Raw genomic sequence first — 15,613 nt, forward strand, 5'->3', positions numbered from 1 at the left:
CTACAGAACATAGGACAGCCCATACCATTTGCACTAGTCTAAAATCCTCACAGGTCTACAGCACCAATTCACTTAGATAATTAAGGCTATTTAGCGCCATAGTTGATTGACTCATTTACAGGTAATCCCGCAGTAGTATCTTATCATACGCAGCGATTCCGCCATTTTTTTTTAATTTTTTTTTTTTTTAATTTATGTTCCAGCATTCACTATATGGGAAAGACATACGGTAAGGAGATTTTATTAGTTCAGACACTTATGCACCAAATACATGTTTTGTTTTTTTTTTGTTTTATACATGTTGTGGCTGATGGGGGTCTTAAAGCACCACGCCAGTGTTTTTTGTTTCTTCACCGCTGGCATGGTGCTTCTACTGTAAGACCCTACCCCCAGTATTTTACTCATCCTCCCAACATTTTCACTTTTTATCGGTGCCACTCTGGTCCCATGGTGCCATCCTGTGACAGCAGCTTCTGACTGGCCGGGAGCTCTCAATGCAAGTCTATGAGAGCCAGAATGAGGCTCTCATAGACTTGTATTGAGTTGTGACCTGCAGCATGCTCAATGAAACACTGGAGCGGCCAGCAGGTCACAAACTGATTGATAACAATGGGAGCCACACCGATAAAAGCTGAAAACGCCAGAGGGTGAGTATAAAATTGGGGGAAAGAGAACTTAGATTAAAAGCATCACACCACTCTAGCGGTGAAGAGAAACAAGCAAACACTGGAGTGGTGCTTTAATAGTCATCTCTACCATTCTTCGATCTCTTAAAGGGGTATTCCACTACTCATACAACCCCCTCTCAATCCCCAAAATAACAGATACAATCACCTCCTGTGGCAGCGCCGTTCCAGCGGTGTCGTTACTGGCTCTCCCTACAGCCAGTGATGGCTTCACTGTCTTCTGTGTACGTAATTGACAGCTGGAGGAAATGAGAGCTGCGGCTACTTATTTCCTTCAAAGGTCTGATTTGTCCAAAGAAGGGGACAGTGCTGGGGACACTGATTGGTCACAGGGATCTCATGACGTAACAATGTCACTCTATCCCCAGGAGAGTCCGTGTTGACACTGCTAGAACAGCGCCAACATGGAAGGTGAGTAAAGGTGTTGTTATTTTACTGTGGGGGAAACAAAGGGATTGAGAAAGGGTTGTCTTTTAAATACCGCTTTCAAGACTGACAGTGGCATCTAGGGGATTAAACCGATGCGATTCGGGCTCGTTTCGATCACACAGGTTTTCACCATAGCTCCTGAGCCCGCTATCTTCATATCTTGATGGCCAGGAAGAGGCTTTTAAAGAATCTTCACATTGAGCCATGATGAGATGTGTCCACATCAATTATAATCTGCGGTGAATTGTCCACACTATTTCGACTCTACCTAGATAGACCCCTAGGGTTTTGGTTTTTGAGATCTATGGATTTCATCCCTTTAGTTGTTAAAGGGTTAAACCTTCAGCCAAATCTTACTAAATTTTTCAACCTCCGATTCACTTTATTGTGGACAATGGGTTCGATACAAGGGTCCTGGCGAAGCCGAACCTAATGGTGGCTCCCCCCTTTTGTATGCATTTAATCATATACGTTAGACTGCAGATATTGTATATCAAGCATTAGTTAAATCTGTCACTCTCACCATATCGGCTGTGCAGGGAAATAAGGTTGGCACAAGCCATAGAGAGATATGATATGGATCAGATGAAAGAAACTGATATGTCTTGTTTCAAACAAGGTGATTGTTCACTCAGTGAGATCATATGTTGCGGTTTTTGCAAGATCGTAGCTAAATTGAAGCGATTTTCCTGCGATTATGCGAAAATCGCGACAAAACAAGTGAATCTTTATCTTCACCAGACACAACGGTATAAGCCTCGCCCCTTTTGTGTTCTCCACCAAACTGCTGAGGGCGGCCCCGCCCCCCCATATTAGTGATGGATGGTGAGCCAATCATCTGCAAGAAAGCTAATGCGACGGCCAATCAGCTCGCAGTTTGTGCACGTTGTTAGGTTGTTGTGTGTCGCTGCCATGGAAGTCTGTGTGTAACATTATCAGTTACGGTCCGTTCTTACCGTAAAGGAGATTGTGGGGTCGTTCCGGCCCAAACACCCGCGGGGCAAACGGAAGTTATAGAAGCAACAGAGAGAAGGTGGGTGAGAGCCATCATTAGTCATACAGAGCTCAGTCTGCACATCAGTCCAGGAGGATGAGCCTCCAATATAGAGACCGGTCCTTGCACCCAGGAGGCTGAGCCTCCAATATAATGACTGGTCCCTGCACCCAGGAGGCTGAGCCTCCAATATAGAGACCGGTCCTTGCACCCAGGAGGCTGAGCCTCCAATATAGAGACTGGTCCCTGCACCCAGGAGGCTGAGCCTCCAATATAGAGACTGGTCTCTGCACCCAGGAGGCTGAGCCTCCAATATAGAGACTGGTCCCTGCACCCAGGAGGCTGAGCCTCCAATATAGAGACTGGTCTCTGCACCCAGGAGGCTGAGCCTCCAATATAGAGACTGGTCCCTGCACCCAGGAGGCTGAGCCTCCAATATAGAGACTGGTCCCTGCACCCAGGAGGCTGAGCCTCCAATATAGAGACTGGTCCCTGCACCCAGGAGGCTGAGCCTCCAATATAGAGACTGGTCCCTGCACCCAGGAGGCTGAGCCTCCAATATAGAGACTGGTCCCTGCACCCAGGAGGCTGAGCCTCCAATATAGAGACTGGTCCCTGCACCCAGGAGGCTGAGCCTCCAATATAGAGACTGGTCCCTGCACCCAGGAGGCTGAGCCTCCAATATAATGACTGGTCCCTGCACCCAGGAGGCTGAGCCTCCAATATAGAGACTGGTCCCTGCACCCAGGAGGCTGAGCCTCCAATATAGAGACTGGTCTCTGCACCCAGGAGGCTGAGCCTCCAATATAGAGACTGGTCTCTGCACCCAGGAGGCTGAGCCTCCAATATAGAGACTGGTCCCTGCACCCAGGAGGCTGAGCCTCCAATATAGAGACTGGTCCCTGCACCCAGGAGGCTGAGCCTCCAATATAGAGACTGGTCCCTGCACCCAGGAGGCTGAGCCTCCAATATAGAGACTGGTCCCTGCACCCAGGAGGCTGAGCCTCCAATATAATGACTGGTCCCTGCACCCAGGAGGCTGAGCCTCCAATATAGAGACTGGTCCCTGCACCCAGGAGGCTGAGCCTCCAATATAGAGACTGGTCTCTGCACCCAGGAGGCTGAGCCTCCAATATAGAGACTGGTCTCTGCACCCAGGAGGCTGAGCCTCCAATATAGAGACTGGTCCCTGCACCCAGGAGGCTGAGCCTCCAATATAGAGACTGGTCCCTGCACCCAGGAGGCTGAGCCTCCAATATAGAGACTGGTCCCTGCACCCAGGAGGCTGAGCCTCCAATATAGAGACTGGTCCCTGCACCCAGGAGGCTGAGCCTCCAATATAATGACTGGTCCCTGCACCCAGGAGGCTGAGCCTCCAATATAGAGACTGGTCCCTGCACCCAGGAGGCTGAGCCTCCAATATAGAGACTGGTCTCTGCACCCAGGAGGCTGAGCCTCCAATATAGAGACTGGTCCCTGCACCCAGGAGGCTGAGCCTCCAATATAGAGACTGGTCCCTGCACCCAGGAGGCTGAGCCTCCAATATAGAGACTGGTCCCTGCACCCAGGAGGCTGAGCCTCCAATATAGAGACTGGTCCCTGCACCCAGGAGGCTGAGCCTCCAATATAGAGACTGGTCCCTGCACCCAGGAGGCTGAGCCTCCAATATAGAGACTGGTCCCTGCACCCAGGAGGCTGAGCCTCCAATATAGAGACTGGTAGCGGCACACAGAAGGCTGAGAATATATTAATACACCAGTGTTAGGGCTCATGCGCACGTACCTGCTGAATATTCTGCAGCGATATGACAGCACATGTGCGCTTCAAATCGCTGCAGAAACACTGCATAATGGATGCAGTTTTTTTTGTATAAAAAAGCCGATTTCCTGCGCTCTGGCTGCTGCCCCCACCATAGACAGAGCGGGGGCTGCATCCATAGCGCACGGAATAATTAACATGCTCATTTTATGAACGCACGGATTAGGGTCAAAATTTTAGCACCCAAATCGCTGCGTTCCTAAAAGCATCGTGCGCACGTCTCATACACAATCTTCATAGATTGTGCAGAGGATGCATACAATTACACAACGTGCGCATGAGCCCTTAAGAGGCACAACCTTTTATTGTTGCATATGAGGGCTTCTTTTTTGGAGTCCAAGCTGTAGATTTGATTGTCACCGTCTATTTTTCCATAAAATGTATAGAGAAACAGGAAAAAAAGATTAAATTGCTGTGAAATTGTAAGGCTAGTTTCACACATCCGGCTTTTTGGCGGATTCGGCGCACTCCAGTACAGTGTGATACAGTATAATGGCAGCGCAACAAGCTCCGGTCACATGCTGTCATGTGACCGAAGCATGTGACCCGGAAGTTACCGCAATGCCATTGTACTCTATCACACTGTACTGGAGAGCGCCCAATCCGCCAAAAAGCCGGATGTGTGACACGGCCCTAAGAAAAAATCCACAATTTTGCAATAGTTTTTTTTTTTTTTTTTTTTTTTTTTTTTTTAGTGGGGGTTATTTTTGCGTTATTCATTGCATATTGAGTGACCTGGTAATGAGAGTCCAGTGTTTACCGATCGGATTTATTTTATCGTTTTGATTTTACAGACGCGGTGAATGCGGTGTAAGATTCTTATTATTAGATGATGCGATGTGTAATAAAAGTGACGGATTTCACATTTGTGTTCCCAGCAGGGGCCCATGCAGAGTCCTCTCGGCACCCCCTCCCCTCAGGGTGGGGAGAATAATGGGGCGCTCGCCCTCACCGGATCCCAGGTCTCCGTGACCCGACGCCCGAGTAGCGCCGGCAGCACCAAGCATATTTCACGCTCCATCTCCGTCATCACCGATACCCGGAGCAGAGGGAACCAGGTGGTAAGAGGAGCCCTTTACCGCTCCATAGTAATGTGTGTCCAGGGCTCCAGGTCTTTTCCATTTTCAAGATCTGTGCTTGCTGTCGGTGAGTCGGAGCATTGAGTACAATGACTCCTGCTTGTTGAGGAGAGCTCTCTGACACACTGTAACGAGTGCTGCATCAGTGACACATGTAAGCAGTGAAAGCCTCCAGTTAGGCTAAGTTCACACTTCCGTTGTTTTGCATCAGTCACAATCCGTAGCCTTGAGGAATTATGATATCCTGCAAAATATTTTGCAGGAATCCAGTTTTTCCCCATAGGCTTCTATTAGTGACAGATTGCGACTGATGATGCTGCGTTGCATCCGCTGCGTCGCGGTCAGTCGTTTTTTAACTGACCGCCGGGCAGGAGCAACGCAGCATGTAACGTTTTTTGAGCAGCGCGATCCGTAGGATTTCGCTGCGCATGCGCTCTCTGGCTCCCCGCCCCCGTAACCAGGATAAACATCGGGTAACCAAGCAATGCGCTTTGGTTAGTTACCCGGTATTTACAGTGGTTACGGGGGCAGGGAGCCAGCGCTAAGCTGGTATCCAAGATAAATTTCGGGTAACCAAGCAACAAGTGTGCAAGGAGGCCGACACTTCACCACTCGGCTCCGCCCCCTCCCGCACTCCGCATGTGTACACACTCACTTGTCCTCAGCCCTGCAGTCCCCGCGGCACTGACGTCCTCAGCTCCACGGCTCCGCTCGGCTCCGCCCCCCCCTCGCGCTCTCTCTCTCTCTCTCTCTCTCTCTCTCTCTCTCTCTCTCTCTCTCTCTCTCTCTCTCTCTCTCTCTCAAAAAAATTATATGGATGTAATGTATGTACAGTATATCACAAGAGTGAGTACACCCCTCACAGTTTTGAAAATATTTTATATCTTTCATTGGACAATACTGAAGATCTGACACTATGATACAATGTAACGTAGTCGGTGTACAGCTTGTATAACAGTGTACATTTGGTGCCCTCTAAATGTCAAAACTGCTGGCAACAAAAGTGAGCACACCCTCAAGTGAAAATGGCCAAATTGTGCCCAAAGTGTCAATATTTTATGAGGCCACCATTATTTTCAAGAATTGCCTTAACTCTCTTGGTTAGGGAGTTCACTAGAGCTTCATAGCAGCCGCTGGATCCTCTTCCATCCTCCATGATGACATCACGGAGCTGGTGGATGTTAGAGACCTTGTGCTCCCCCACCATTTGAGGAGGCACCACAGATGCTCAATTGGGTTTAGGTTTGGAGACGCTTGTCCAGTCCAGTACATTTATCCTCAGTTTCTTTGGCAAGACAGTGGTTGTCTTGGAAGTGTTTTTGGGGTCGTTTGTTTGAATATGAACGGAGGGGTTTGTGCTCTGCTTCAGTATGTCACAGTAGATGTTGACGGTCATGGTTCCCTCAATAATCTGCAGCTCCCCATAACCGGCAGCACTCATGCAGACCCAAATTATGACACTCCCTCCACTATGTTTGACTGTAGGCAGGACACGCGTGTCTTTGTCCTCCACACATGCTTGACACCATCAAAACCAAATACGTTTATCTTGGTCTCATCAGACTATAGGGCATGGTTCCAGTAATCAATGTCCTTAGTCTGCTTGTCGTCATCAAACTGGGGGATTTCTTGTGCATCCTTTTTAGAAGAAGTTTCCTTCTTGTACAACAGCTATGTAGACCAATGTGATGCAGTGTGCGTTGTTTAGTCTGAACACAGACAGGCTGACCGCCCACCCCTGTAACCTCTTTTTTGCCATGAGGTGTCATATTAACCTGCCACTGACTAGTATGTGTGAGCGATAACCCCAAATGTAACGCACCTCCTCCCCATTCACACCTGAGACCTTGTAACACTAAGGAGTCACATGACATTGGAGAGGAAAAGTGACTAATTGAGCACAATTTGGCCATTTTTACTTAGGGGTGTACTCACTTTTGTTGCTGTGTGTTGAGTTATTTAGAGGGCACCATATTTGTACTGTTATACAAGCTGTACACTGACTACTGTACATGATATCAGCATGTCAAAAGTATGTGTGTGTCTATGTGATGCCGTATATACTTAAAAAAGATTTGCAAAATAACGTTTTGTTTTTTTTTTTGGGACTATTTTCAGGGTTTGCTTTTTTGCTAGAGATTTTTGTATCTATAACAAAATTTAAGACTTTCTATTTCTTTCTATTATTAAAAAAGTTGAAGTGATCATCAAACAGCAATTTTGCCATTTCAATTCTTTACGTTTTGGCATTCAAGAATAATGGGCTCCACGTAACTCTCCATACAGAATAATGGGCCCCACGTAGCCCTCCATACAGAATAATGGGCCCCACGTAGCCCTCCTTACAGAATAATTGGCCCCACGTAGCCCTCCAAGCAGAATAATGGGCCCCACGTAGCCCTCCATACAGAATAATGGGCCCCACGTAGCCCTCCATACAGAACAATGGGCCCCACATAGCCCTCCATACAGAATAATGGGCCCCACATAGCCCTCCATCCAGAATAATGGCCCCACGTAGCCCTCCATACAGAATAATGGCCCCACGTAGCCCTCCATACAGAATAATGGGCCCCACATAGCCCTCCTTACAGAATAATGGGCCCCACATAGCCCTCCTTACAGAATAATGGGCTCCACATACCCCTCCGTACAGAATAATGGGCCCCACGTAGCCCTCCATACAGAATAATGGGCCCCACGTAGCCCTCCATACAGAATAATGGGCTCCACATAGCCCTCCTTACAGAATAATGGGCCCCACGTAGCCCTCCATACAGAATAATGGGCCCCACGTAGCCCTCCATACAGAATAATGGATCCCACGTAGCCCTCCATACAGAATAATGGGCCCCACGTAGCCCTCCATACAGAATAATGGGCCCCACGTAGCCCTCCGTACAGAATGATGGGCCCCACATAGCCCTCCGTACAGAATAATGGGCCCCACATAGTCCTCCATACAGAATAATGGCCCACACATAGCCCTCCGTACAGAATAATGGACCCCACATAGTCTTCCATACAGAATAATGGGCCCCACATAGTCTTCCATACAGAATAATGGGCCCCACGTAGCCCTCCATACAGAATAATGGGCCCCACATAGCCCTCCATACAGAATAATGGGCCCCACGTAGCCCTCCATACCCATCAGTAGCCCTCTCACTGCCCTGACAGCCCATAAGAATCAGCCCACCATCGGCTTTCCTAAACCGTTTAATTGCTGCTGTGATAACTGCTGGCGGCCCCTAAGAGGTAACACTGGGGCATTTGGAGCGAGCGCAGATGGCAGCAGGTACACTCGGGGGCCGGCTGTATAACACAGGTGGCATTTGCTTTATGGAACGGCCTCCGCTTCGTCTAGAAAGTGTATGACTATTATGTAAGGGTATGTGAGGTGTCACAGGGGTATTAGCAATTTATAGGGTTATGGCATGTCACGTTTTGGGACTGCTGTGGCAGCTTTCCCCTGCTCAGTGGCGCCTCCCTTCTGGCTGTGGGTGGAATTGCATCACATTCACATTAAAACGATAAAGGGAATGCAGCACTAAACTGGCGACACGTCACTATTTTTCCCAGGGTATATCATTCAGCTGTATTTTATGTAAAACTTAACCCCTTCCACCACTATTGCTCTGACTGTCGCATGATTTCTCTCCTGAACAGAGGGACTCGCCCCGAGCCATCAATAACCTTCGTCGGTCCAACAGTACCACCCAGGTGACGCCGGGCAGCGGCTCGCTCTTCAGGTAACGGCGGTGTAGGCTGCAGGGCTGCGCTGCCCTTTGTCCTGATCCGGAGCGTCCTGCTCATATTCTGACCTTTGTGTTCCCAGCTGCTGTCCCTGGGGGTATAAATACATGAGGGTGGGGGGCCACTCAGCAGGAATGTGACAGATGTCACGCAGGGAGGAGCAGAGGGACGGACCACTCATTGTCAGACCATGGAGATTATCGCCTTCCTCTCTTTACTCAAAAGGTGAAGGTGGGGGTCTTACCTCCCCTCCCCCATAATTCCTGGTCAGGTGCTGTATTAGCAACACAAATTGAAGGGGGGCATCTAGAAGAGCATGTTACCTGAAATCACCGCAAATCTCAGTCTGCTTTTCCCACCTGCAGCTAGTAAGGCATGCTGGAACTTGTAGTCCATCAACGGGTGGATGGATGTTGATAAGACCCCCTTGTAGGTCTGCTTTTCATGCAGATGTAGAATATTACAGCTTCCACAAGGGTCGTCACACAGATCTCTTAGAAGAACGTGCCTCTCAGGGCTGTGGGAGAGCTGGGTGACAACCCCGGTGGAGGCCTTGGTTGTCGCCCATTCGTAAGGTCTTGTGTTATTTCTGATATTCTGCCCGTTTGTCTTTCTCAGCGGGGAGCGGCCGGAGGATTTCTTAGCCTTTTTTGAGAGCGGCTCTGTGGGAAGGAAGAAGCTTCATGGACTGGCCAAAACCCCCCCAGAGAAGAAGACCACGTGGAATATACTGGTACGTCCCCAGCGAACGGGTACCCTTCCAGTTCACTTTCACAGGGATGCTTGCAGGATCTCTGCTCTGTGTCAGGGAACGGAAACGTTTTCTTTTACTTTTCTAATACTTCTTACAGCTTAGAGCTTTCTACAGTTGTATCCAACCTGGACAATCGCCAGTGAGCAACACAAATCTTCATAATTTCATGCTTTGTATCATGTCTCCCCCTAAAGCTTCCAGTTTCTAAAAAACCCTGTTCCCCAGCTGCAGTTTGTTTTAAAAAGAACGATGTTCTGTACACACCCTCCCCAGGTCCGTCCCTGACTCTCCGCCTCTGCTCCTGCTGGCTGTTGCTGTCTGCAGCGCTGACGTCACGGTTGACAGTGCTGCAGCTCAGTTATTGGCTGTGGACAATAAAGCCCACCGGGAGCAGTTGTGAAGATTCAGTACTAGACCTGGGGAGGGTGAGTAATTTTTTTTTTTTTAAACTACAGACGAGGAAGAGGGGTCTTCTGAAACCAGAAAACCCCTTTCCGGCAGTGTGTCACAGAGGATTGTCCAGGCGGGGTGTAGTTGTATTGCCCCAGGTTTTTAGTGTCTGGTGGTTAAGAAGAATGTTTTCAGGAGAGTTGGGGTCCTGAAGATGGTGAGACATTTAGAGGAAACTTCTATCACAGCTCCACGTTTTTGGCCTAAGTCGCCAACTGTGGCACCAAAAAATTGGGACTATTTTCACTTTTTCTTTGCCGTTTTTCCTACAGAGTGTGTTGGGCTTAGTTAGAGGGGGATGGGACAGCCGCGGTCCAATAGATTTTTTTATCATTTGGTTGTGTGAATAATTTTATGCCTTGATGTTTCACAGGATGACCAGCCTCGTGCTTTTTCTATACCCTCAAGTGCCCGCAGTGCCAGCTCGGTTCAGAGCCTGAGCATGAAGAGGAGAGAGATGCCCGCTCTGGCGCCCAATTTTCCAGCAAACAACAGGTATTTTCTTTGGCATTGCCGTGGCTCAGCTAAAATTTGGTGAATCAGCGTCACCTGTTTTGGTGCAAATGAAAGTGACAATAGGAGGAACAGTAAGACAACCCCACAAAAGGAGGGGTGCAGGTGGTGGCCACAGACAGTGACTCGCTTCTTCTATAGTTTTCCCTGTGTCTTTGTCACTACTGGTAGCGTGAGGCGGTACCCGCTGCCCAATCATGTAGCACAGGTTGTCTCCCTCCTCTAGCATGGCACATCCATACGTGACGCCACAACTAGGTTTGCAGTGTCTTCTAGCACTGTCTCGGGAGCAGATGCCAGGACATCTCCCGAAGGAGAGCTGGACCAGGACATTGAAGGGCATCAACCCAGCAGCAGGATCAGTATCTGCTCCTTGTGCAAGCGCCCTACATAATGGCCACCAGCTGCTACTGGTGCCCATGATTGTGACCAAACATTCAGAAACAGACTGCATGAGGGTAGTATGTGGATCTGACGTCCTCTAGTGGGACCTGAGCACGTGTGCCAGGCAGGAAAGAGTCCGGAGATACAGAGGTGAACGTTACGCTGCATACAACATCATCTAGCATGACTGGTTTGGTGATGGATCAGTGATCTGGGGAGGCACATGCTAGGGGAGGTTGCCCAGACCTCCACGTGAGCCATCGTCCGACTTTTAACTGCTGCAGTCAGCTCTGAATTGCTGCTGGTACAGGACGTTGCTAGCCTCGTAGCCACTATATGTTGGCCGTTCCTGGATGCCAAAAAGCACTGATGCCAATTGTGAGGTAAATCCGGAGATATGACGATAAATCATGATATTCAAGTATGTCAGGAAGCCCTCTCCTGGTGTCACCCCCCCTTTCCTTCACACAACTGGTTTAGCAACAAATCCCATGGCCATGTCCTGTGATATGGAAATTAGGTGGCTTAGGGACAATGGACACAGGATGACTCCCTGCCGTCACCCTGTAGTAGGAGCTGCTAGCTAGTTAGCAAGGCTATGGAAATAGCCAGACAGAACGACTCCAGTAAAAAATGGTTCATATCTCGCAAGCCATATTTCCGATAAATATGGCAACCATAAAAATGGTGTCTCCGCATGTGGACGATGCCGGCACACCCTTTTTATGGGAGCAGGACATTGGGAAATGCCCCAGGCGTGATATCAGCCAATGGGGAACTGGCAGACAGGTCATGAGTCCCCTCGTTCTGTAGCTAAATTCATAACTGTCACAATGAGAGCATTGGCGTCCGCCTACGACGCTCCCAGGCCAAGTTATGGCCATATTCCATGTTGTGGATTTTGTCCATAACTCCAGCCAGGGGTGGAGCAGTGCTTCCCTGTGAGGTCACTAAGGTAGGAGGGGACCTGGATTGCCCAGGTTGATAACCCTACTTCGGCCATTTTCCAGTGTTCTTCTGCTCGGGGGCCTGGTTGGGAAAGACCTGTGAGGGAGTTCCTGGAAACCTGGTCTACAGCGCCCCCCTGTGGCCAGATGCAACAAGGTAACTGCTGGAACTGTGTATGCCTGTTTGTAACCCATGCTTTGATTGTAACTGTACTCTGACATATGTATATTCTGTAGATTCCCTATTGTATATATTGTAGTTTCTAGTGTGCTTTAGGCTGATTAAATTATATAATTAATCTTGGGCTGTTCTGTTATCTCGATCTTGAATCCCACGTCTGTGTGTTCGGCTAATAGTTACCGTAAATCGGTTGGTGGCAGCGAATTGTGCCAAGGATTATTGTGGGGAGGCCAGTGAGATTCGGGGAGATTTTATATATTCCGCCCGCGGAGGTCGGGGGAATATATACCTTACTCTCACCGGGGACCCTTCAATAATCGGCATAAGTAGTATAGCGGCCTCCTTGCTTATGGTCGGGCAATTCCATAATTGGCCTGACTATAAGAGGGGCGCTAGAGAGCGCGTCACGTGCTCTGTCTGTCGGTCGGGAGGTATAAAGGAGGGGTGACCCCCACTTGTTACCCCCCGATTGTGACGTACTGGTAGCCAGCGCGGGGGATTTCTGAGTGACCCCCCCGGTGGTTTGTGACATATTGGTGGCATAGCGGTGGGATCGAGATAATAGTGTGTGTGAGTGTGAGACCCATACTCCCAGACACTAAAGACTGCCTGCAGCAGCTGTGGCTGCTGGGGTCTTCAGACTAGCTCAACACTAGAGTGTCAGAGTGCGGATACTGTAAGGTGTGTGGAGGCATCAGGTGTCAGTTCTGTGTCAGTGACCAAAAGTCTGCAAGAATGGCTGATGGCACCAGGAGCAGAGCTATGCAACTGGCCAATGCTAAGGCAGGAGCCGAGGAGAGGGAGGACGGTGCTGTGGACAGCAATGAGGAGGTTGCCCACGAGTCCTCCAGGAGCTCGACGCCAGAAAACCGTTCTGCCGAGGACATTGCGCAACCTGGCACTGCTGGACAAGATGAGGAGGAGCTCACCCAAGGTTCCTCAACGAGCCAGATGCCAGCCCTCCGCTCTGAAAGGGACAGTGAATCGCCTAGCTCTGCAGCGTGCCGCAGATCACCACGTGCCATTCCACCGAGCCTGGGAGGCTCGGATAGCCTTCTTCAAATGGCTATGGCCCTTCTCCAGGCTGGAGACCAGAAGGGCTACAAGGAACTCCTGGCAGAGCGCAGGGCAGAGCGGCAGGCAGCGCGTGACGCTGAGGCTGCGGAGCGGCACGCAGAGCGTGAGGCTGCGGAGCGAGAGCGGCAGGCAGCGCGTGAAGAGCGAGAGCGACAGGCAGACCGTGACTACCAGCTGCAGCTAGCTCAGCTCCGGCCCTCATCAGCCACACGTGACCTTCGAGACACCAAACTTCCAAAGGTCCGTGTTGAGGACTTCCCAGTGCTGGAGAAGGATGGAGACTTGGACTCCTTCTTGACTGCTTTTGAACGGACTTGCCTGCAGCACCATCTGGACAAGGACCAGTGGGCCAAATACCTGACCCCCCGTTTAAGGGGTAAGGCCCTGGATGTCCTTGGGGACTTGCCTGCTGAGGCAGATCAGGGCTACGACACCATCAAGCGGGCCCTGATCCAACAGTACAACCTCACTCCAGAGTCCTACCGCAAGAAGTTCCGGAGCCTACAGAAGGGACCAAAGGACTCCTGGGCTGACCACCGGCGGGCACTTGCCCGAGCTGCCGACCACTGGACCCAAGGCCTGCAGCTTTCCACCGGACCGGAGATCCTGGACTTGTTCATCACGGAGCAACTCTTGTGGAACTGCCCTGAGGATCTCCGCCAGTTCATCCGAGACCAGAAGCCAAAGGGGTCCACGGCTACAGCTGCCCTTGCCGATGACTACACCAACAACCGGGCCCCTGAGGCCAGGAGAGCGGCCACCAGCAGCACCTGGAGAGGGGGTAAGATGAATTCTGCGACTGCCCCACCTGCCCCTAGACTGCAGGGGGTGTCCCCCTCAACTCCCCCCTCCAGGCCCGTGGCAGAGCCCAGACGGTGCCACCAGTGCAACCTACCTGGACACTTCAAGGCCATGTGCCCTCAGCGTCCCAAGGGCCCGGCTCCGTCCCCGTCCCAAGGGCCGCCCAAGGTGTATTGTGTGGGTGGGGGTGGTGGTAGGTCCCTGGACAGCTTCCAACCTGTCACCGTCGGCCGGTCTGTGACCATAGGACTGCGAGACAGCGCCTCGGAGGTGACTCGGGTGCGGCCTGAGATGGTGTCCCCCCAAGACTTGATCCCTGGAAAAACCCTCGCTGTCTCCGGGATTAGAGGCACTGACCCGGCGCTGCCTGTTGCTGACATTTATGTGGACTGGGGCGCAGGGCGAGGGGTGAGGGAGGTGGGGGTAACTGATCGGATCCCTGCAAACGTGCTACTTGGGACAGATTTGGGGCAGATAACCTCCCAGTTCGGGCCCCAACCAAGGGCTGAACCTTCAGCCAGTACTGACATGCCTCCGGACAATGTTAATGTGTTATCTATGAATGATGTAAGGGAGGAGGGAGTGAACTCTGATATTTCTGCTTGCATAGACACCATAGACACACACACAGCTGCAGCTGTGACAGGAGGGGAGGGGGTCAGAGAAAGGTGTGACAATGCCTCTACAAGTAACCAGCCTGTGAGCTGGGATCTGTTGCCCTCTGCAGGGATAAGCAGAGAGCAGGGTGCTGCAGGGGGAGGACCAGTGTGTGGGGTGGGGGCTACCACAGCAAATGTGGGGTCCCCAGAGATTTCACAGCGGGGTTCTGTTGCTGCAGGAGGGGAACAGGCAGGTGAGATTGGGGCCGGTCCAGGAGCGGAAGTGCTCCCAGGTAAGATCTCGGTGCATGGTTCCCCCACAACCGGGGTGTCAGGAAGCCAGGTAGGTCTGCCTGAACCGGCGACTTGGTCAGGAACGGAGGAGGAGCAGGCACGACCCACGGTCGCAGCGGCTGTGGCCGCTGTCACCCGCAGTGGGAGTGCTGGAAGCCAAGGGGCCTCCCGGAGGTCCGATAGCTCTTCCCCTTCTGACCAAGTGGCAGCCGAGTCAGGTGGAGGCCAGGACACAGGTCCCGGGGTACTGACTGAAGATGTGACAGTCTCGTCGATTCTGGCCACATCTAGTCAGGGGTTTCAGGCAGCGTTAGAAGCTGACGACAGCCTGAAAGCTCTTAAGGAGCAGGCGGCACAGCCTCCCTCGGACTCGGACCCGGAGCGAGTGGTCTGGGACCAAGGACGGCTGTACCGGGCCACGGTCCAGCAGGGTTCACCGGAGGCGTGGCCCAGGGACCGACAGTTGGTGGTACCCTATCCGTTCCGGACGGAGTTGTTGCGGATCGCACATGAGATTCCGATGGCCGGACACCTAGGGATCGCTAAGACCAAGGCCAGGTTAAACCAGCATTTCTACTGGCCAAAAATGGGGGCCGATGTGGCTGCCTACTGCCGTTCGTGTGAAACCTGTCAGAGAGTGGGGAAGGCGGGGCCACGCCCCAAAGCCCCACTGGTATCTCTGCCAATCATCGATGAGCCTTTCAGGAGGGTGGCTGTGGATCTGGTCGGCCCGCTGGCCATCCCCAGCAGCTCCGGGAAACGCTTCATACTGACGGTAGTGGACTATGCCACCCGGTACCCAGAAGCAGTGGCCTTGTCGTCCATTCGGGCTGACAAGGTGGCCACCGCAT

General features: G+C 51.3%; 1 protein-coding gene across 4 annotated transcripts in view; it reads left to right on the plus strand.

Annotated features, from left to right (window-relative positions):
• Positions 1 to 2,016: 2,016 nt before the first annotated feature.
• CEP131 (centrosomal protein 131) overlaps positions 2,017 to 15,613 on the plus strand; it is a 202,330-nt gene continuing 188,733 nt past the window's right edge. For 2 of the 4 annotated variants that reach the window (XM_075350711.1, XM_075350714.1), the window contains exons 1-5: positions 2,017 to 2,148; positions 4,806 to 4,988; positions 8,676 to 8,758; positions 9,381 to 9,495; positions 10,340 to 10,461. In XM_075350711.1, the coding sequence (XP_075206826.1) occupies positions 4,815 to 4,988; positions 8,676 to 8,758; positions 9,381 to 9,495; positions 10,340 to 10,461 (494 nt within the window). In that variant the 5' untranslated portion in view covers positions 2,017 to 2,148; positions 4,806 to 4,814. The remainder of the gene's footprint in view (positions 2,149 to 4,805; positions 4,989 to 8,675; positions 8,759 to 9,380; positions 9,496 to 10,339; positions 10,462 to 15,613) is intronic. The other 2 variants (XM_075350713.1, XM_075350712.1) reach the window with 2 other exon arrangements.

Source organism: Anomaloglossus baeobatrachus, chromosome 5 (assembly GCF_048569485.1).
Source record: "Anomaloglossus baeobatrachus isolate aAnoBae1 chromosome 5, aAnoBae1.hap1, whole genome shotgun sequence".
NCBI classification, from domain to species: Eukaryota; Metazoa; Chordata; class Amphibia; order Anura; family Aromobatidae; genus Anomaloglossus; species Anomaloglossus baeobatrachus.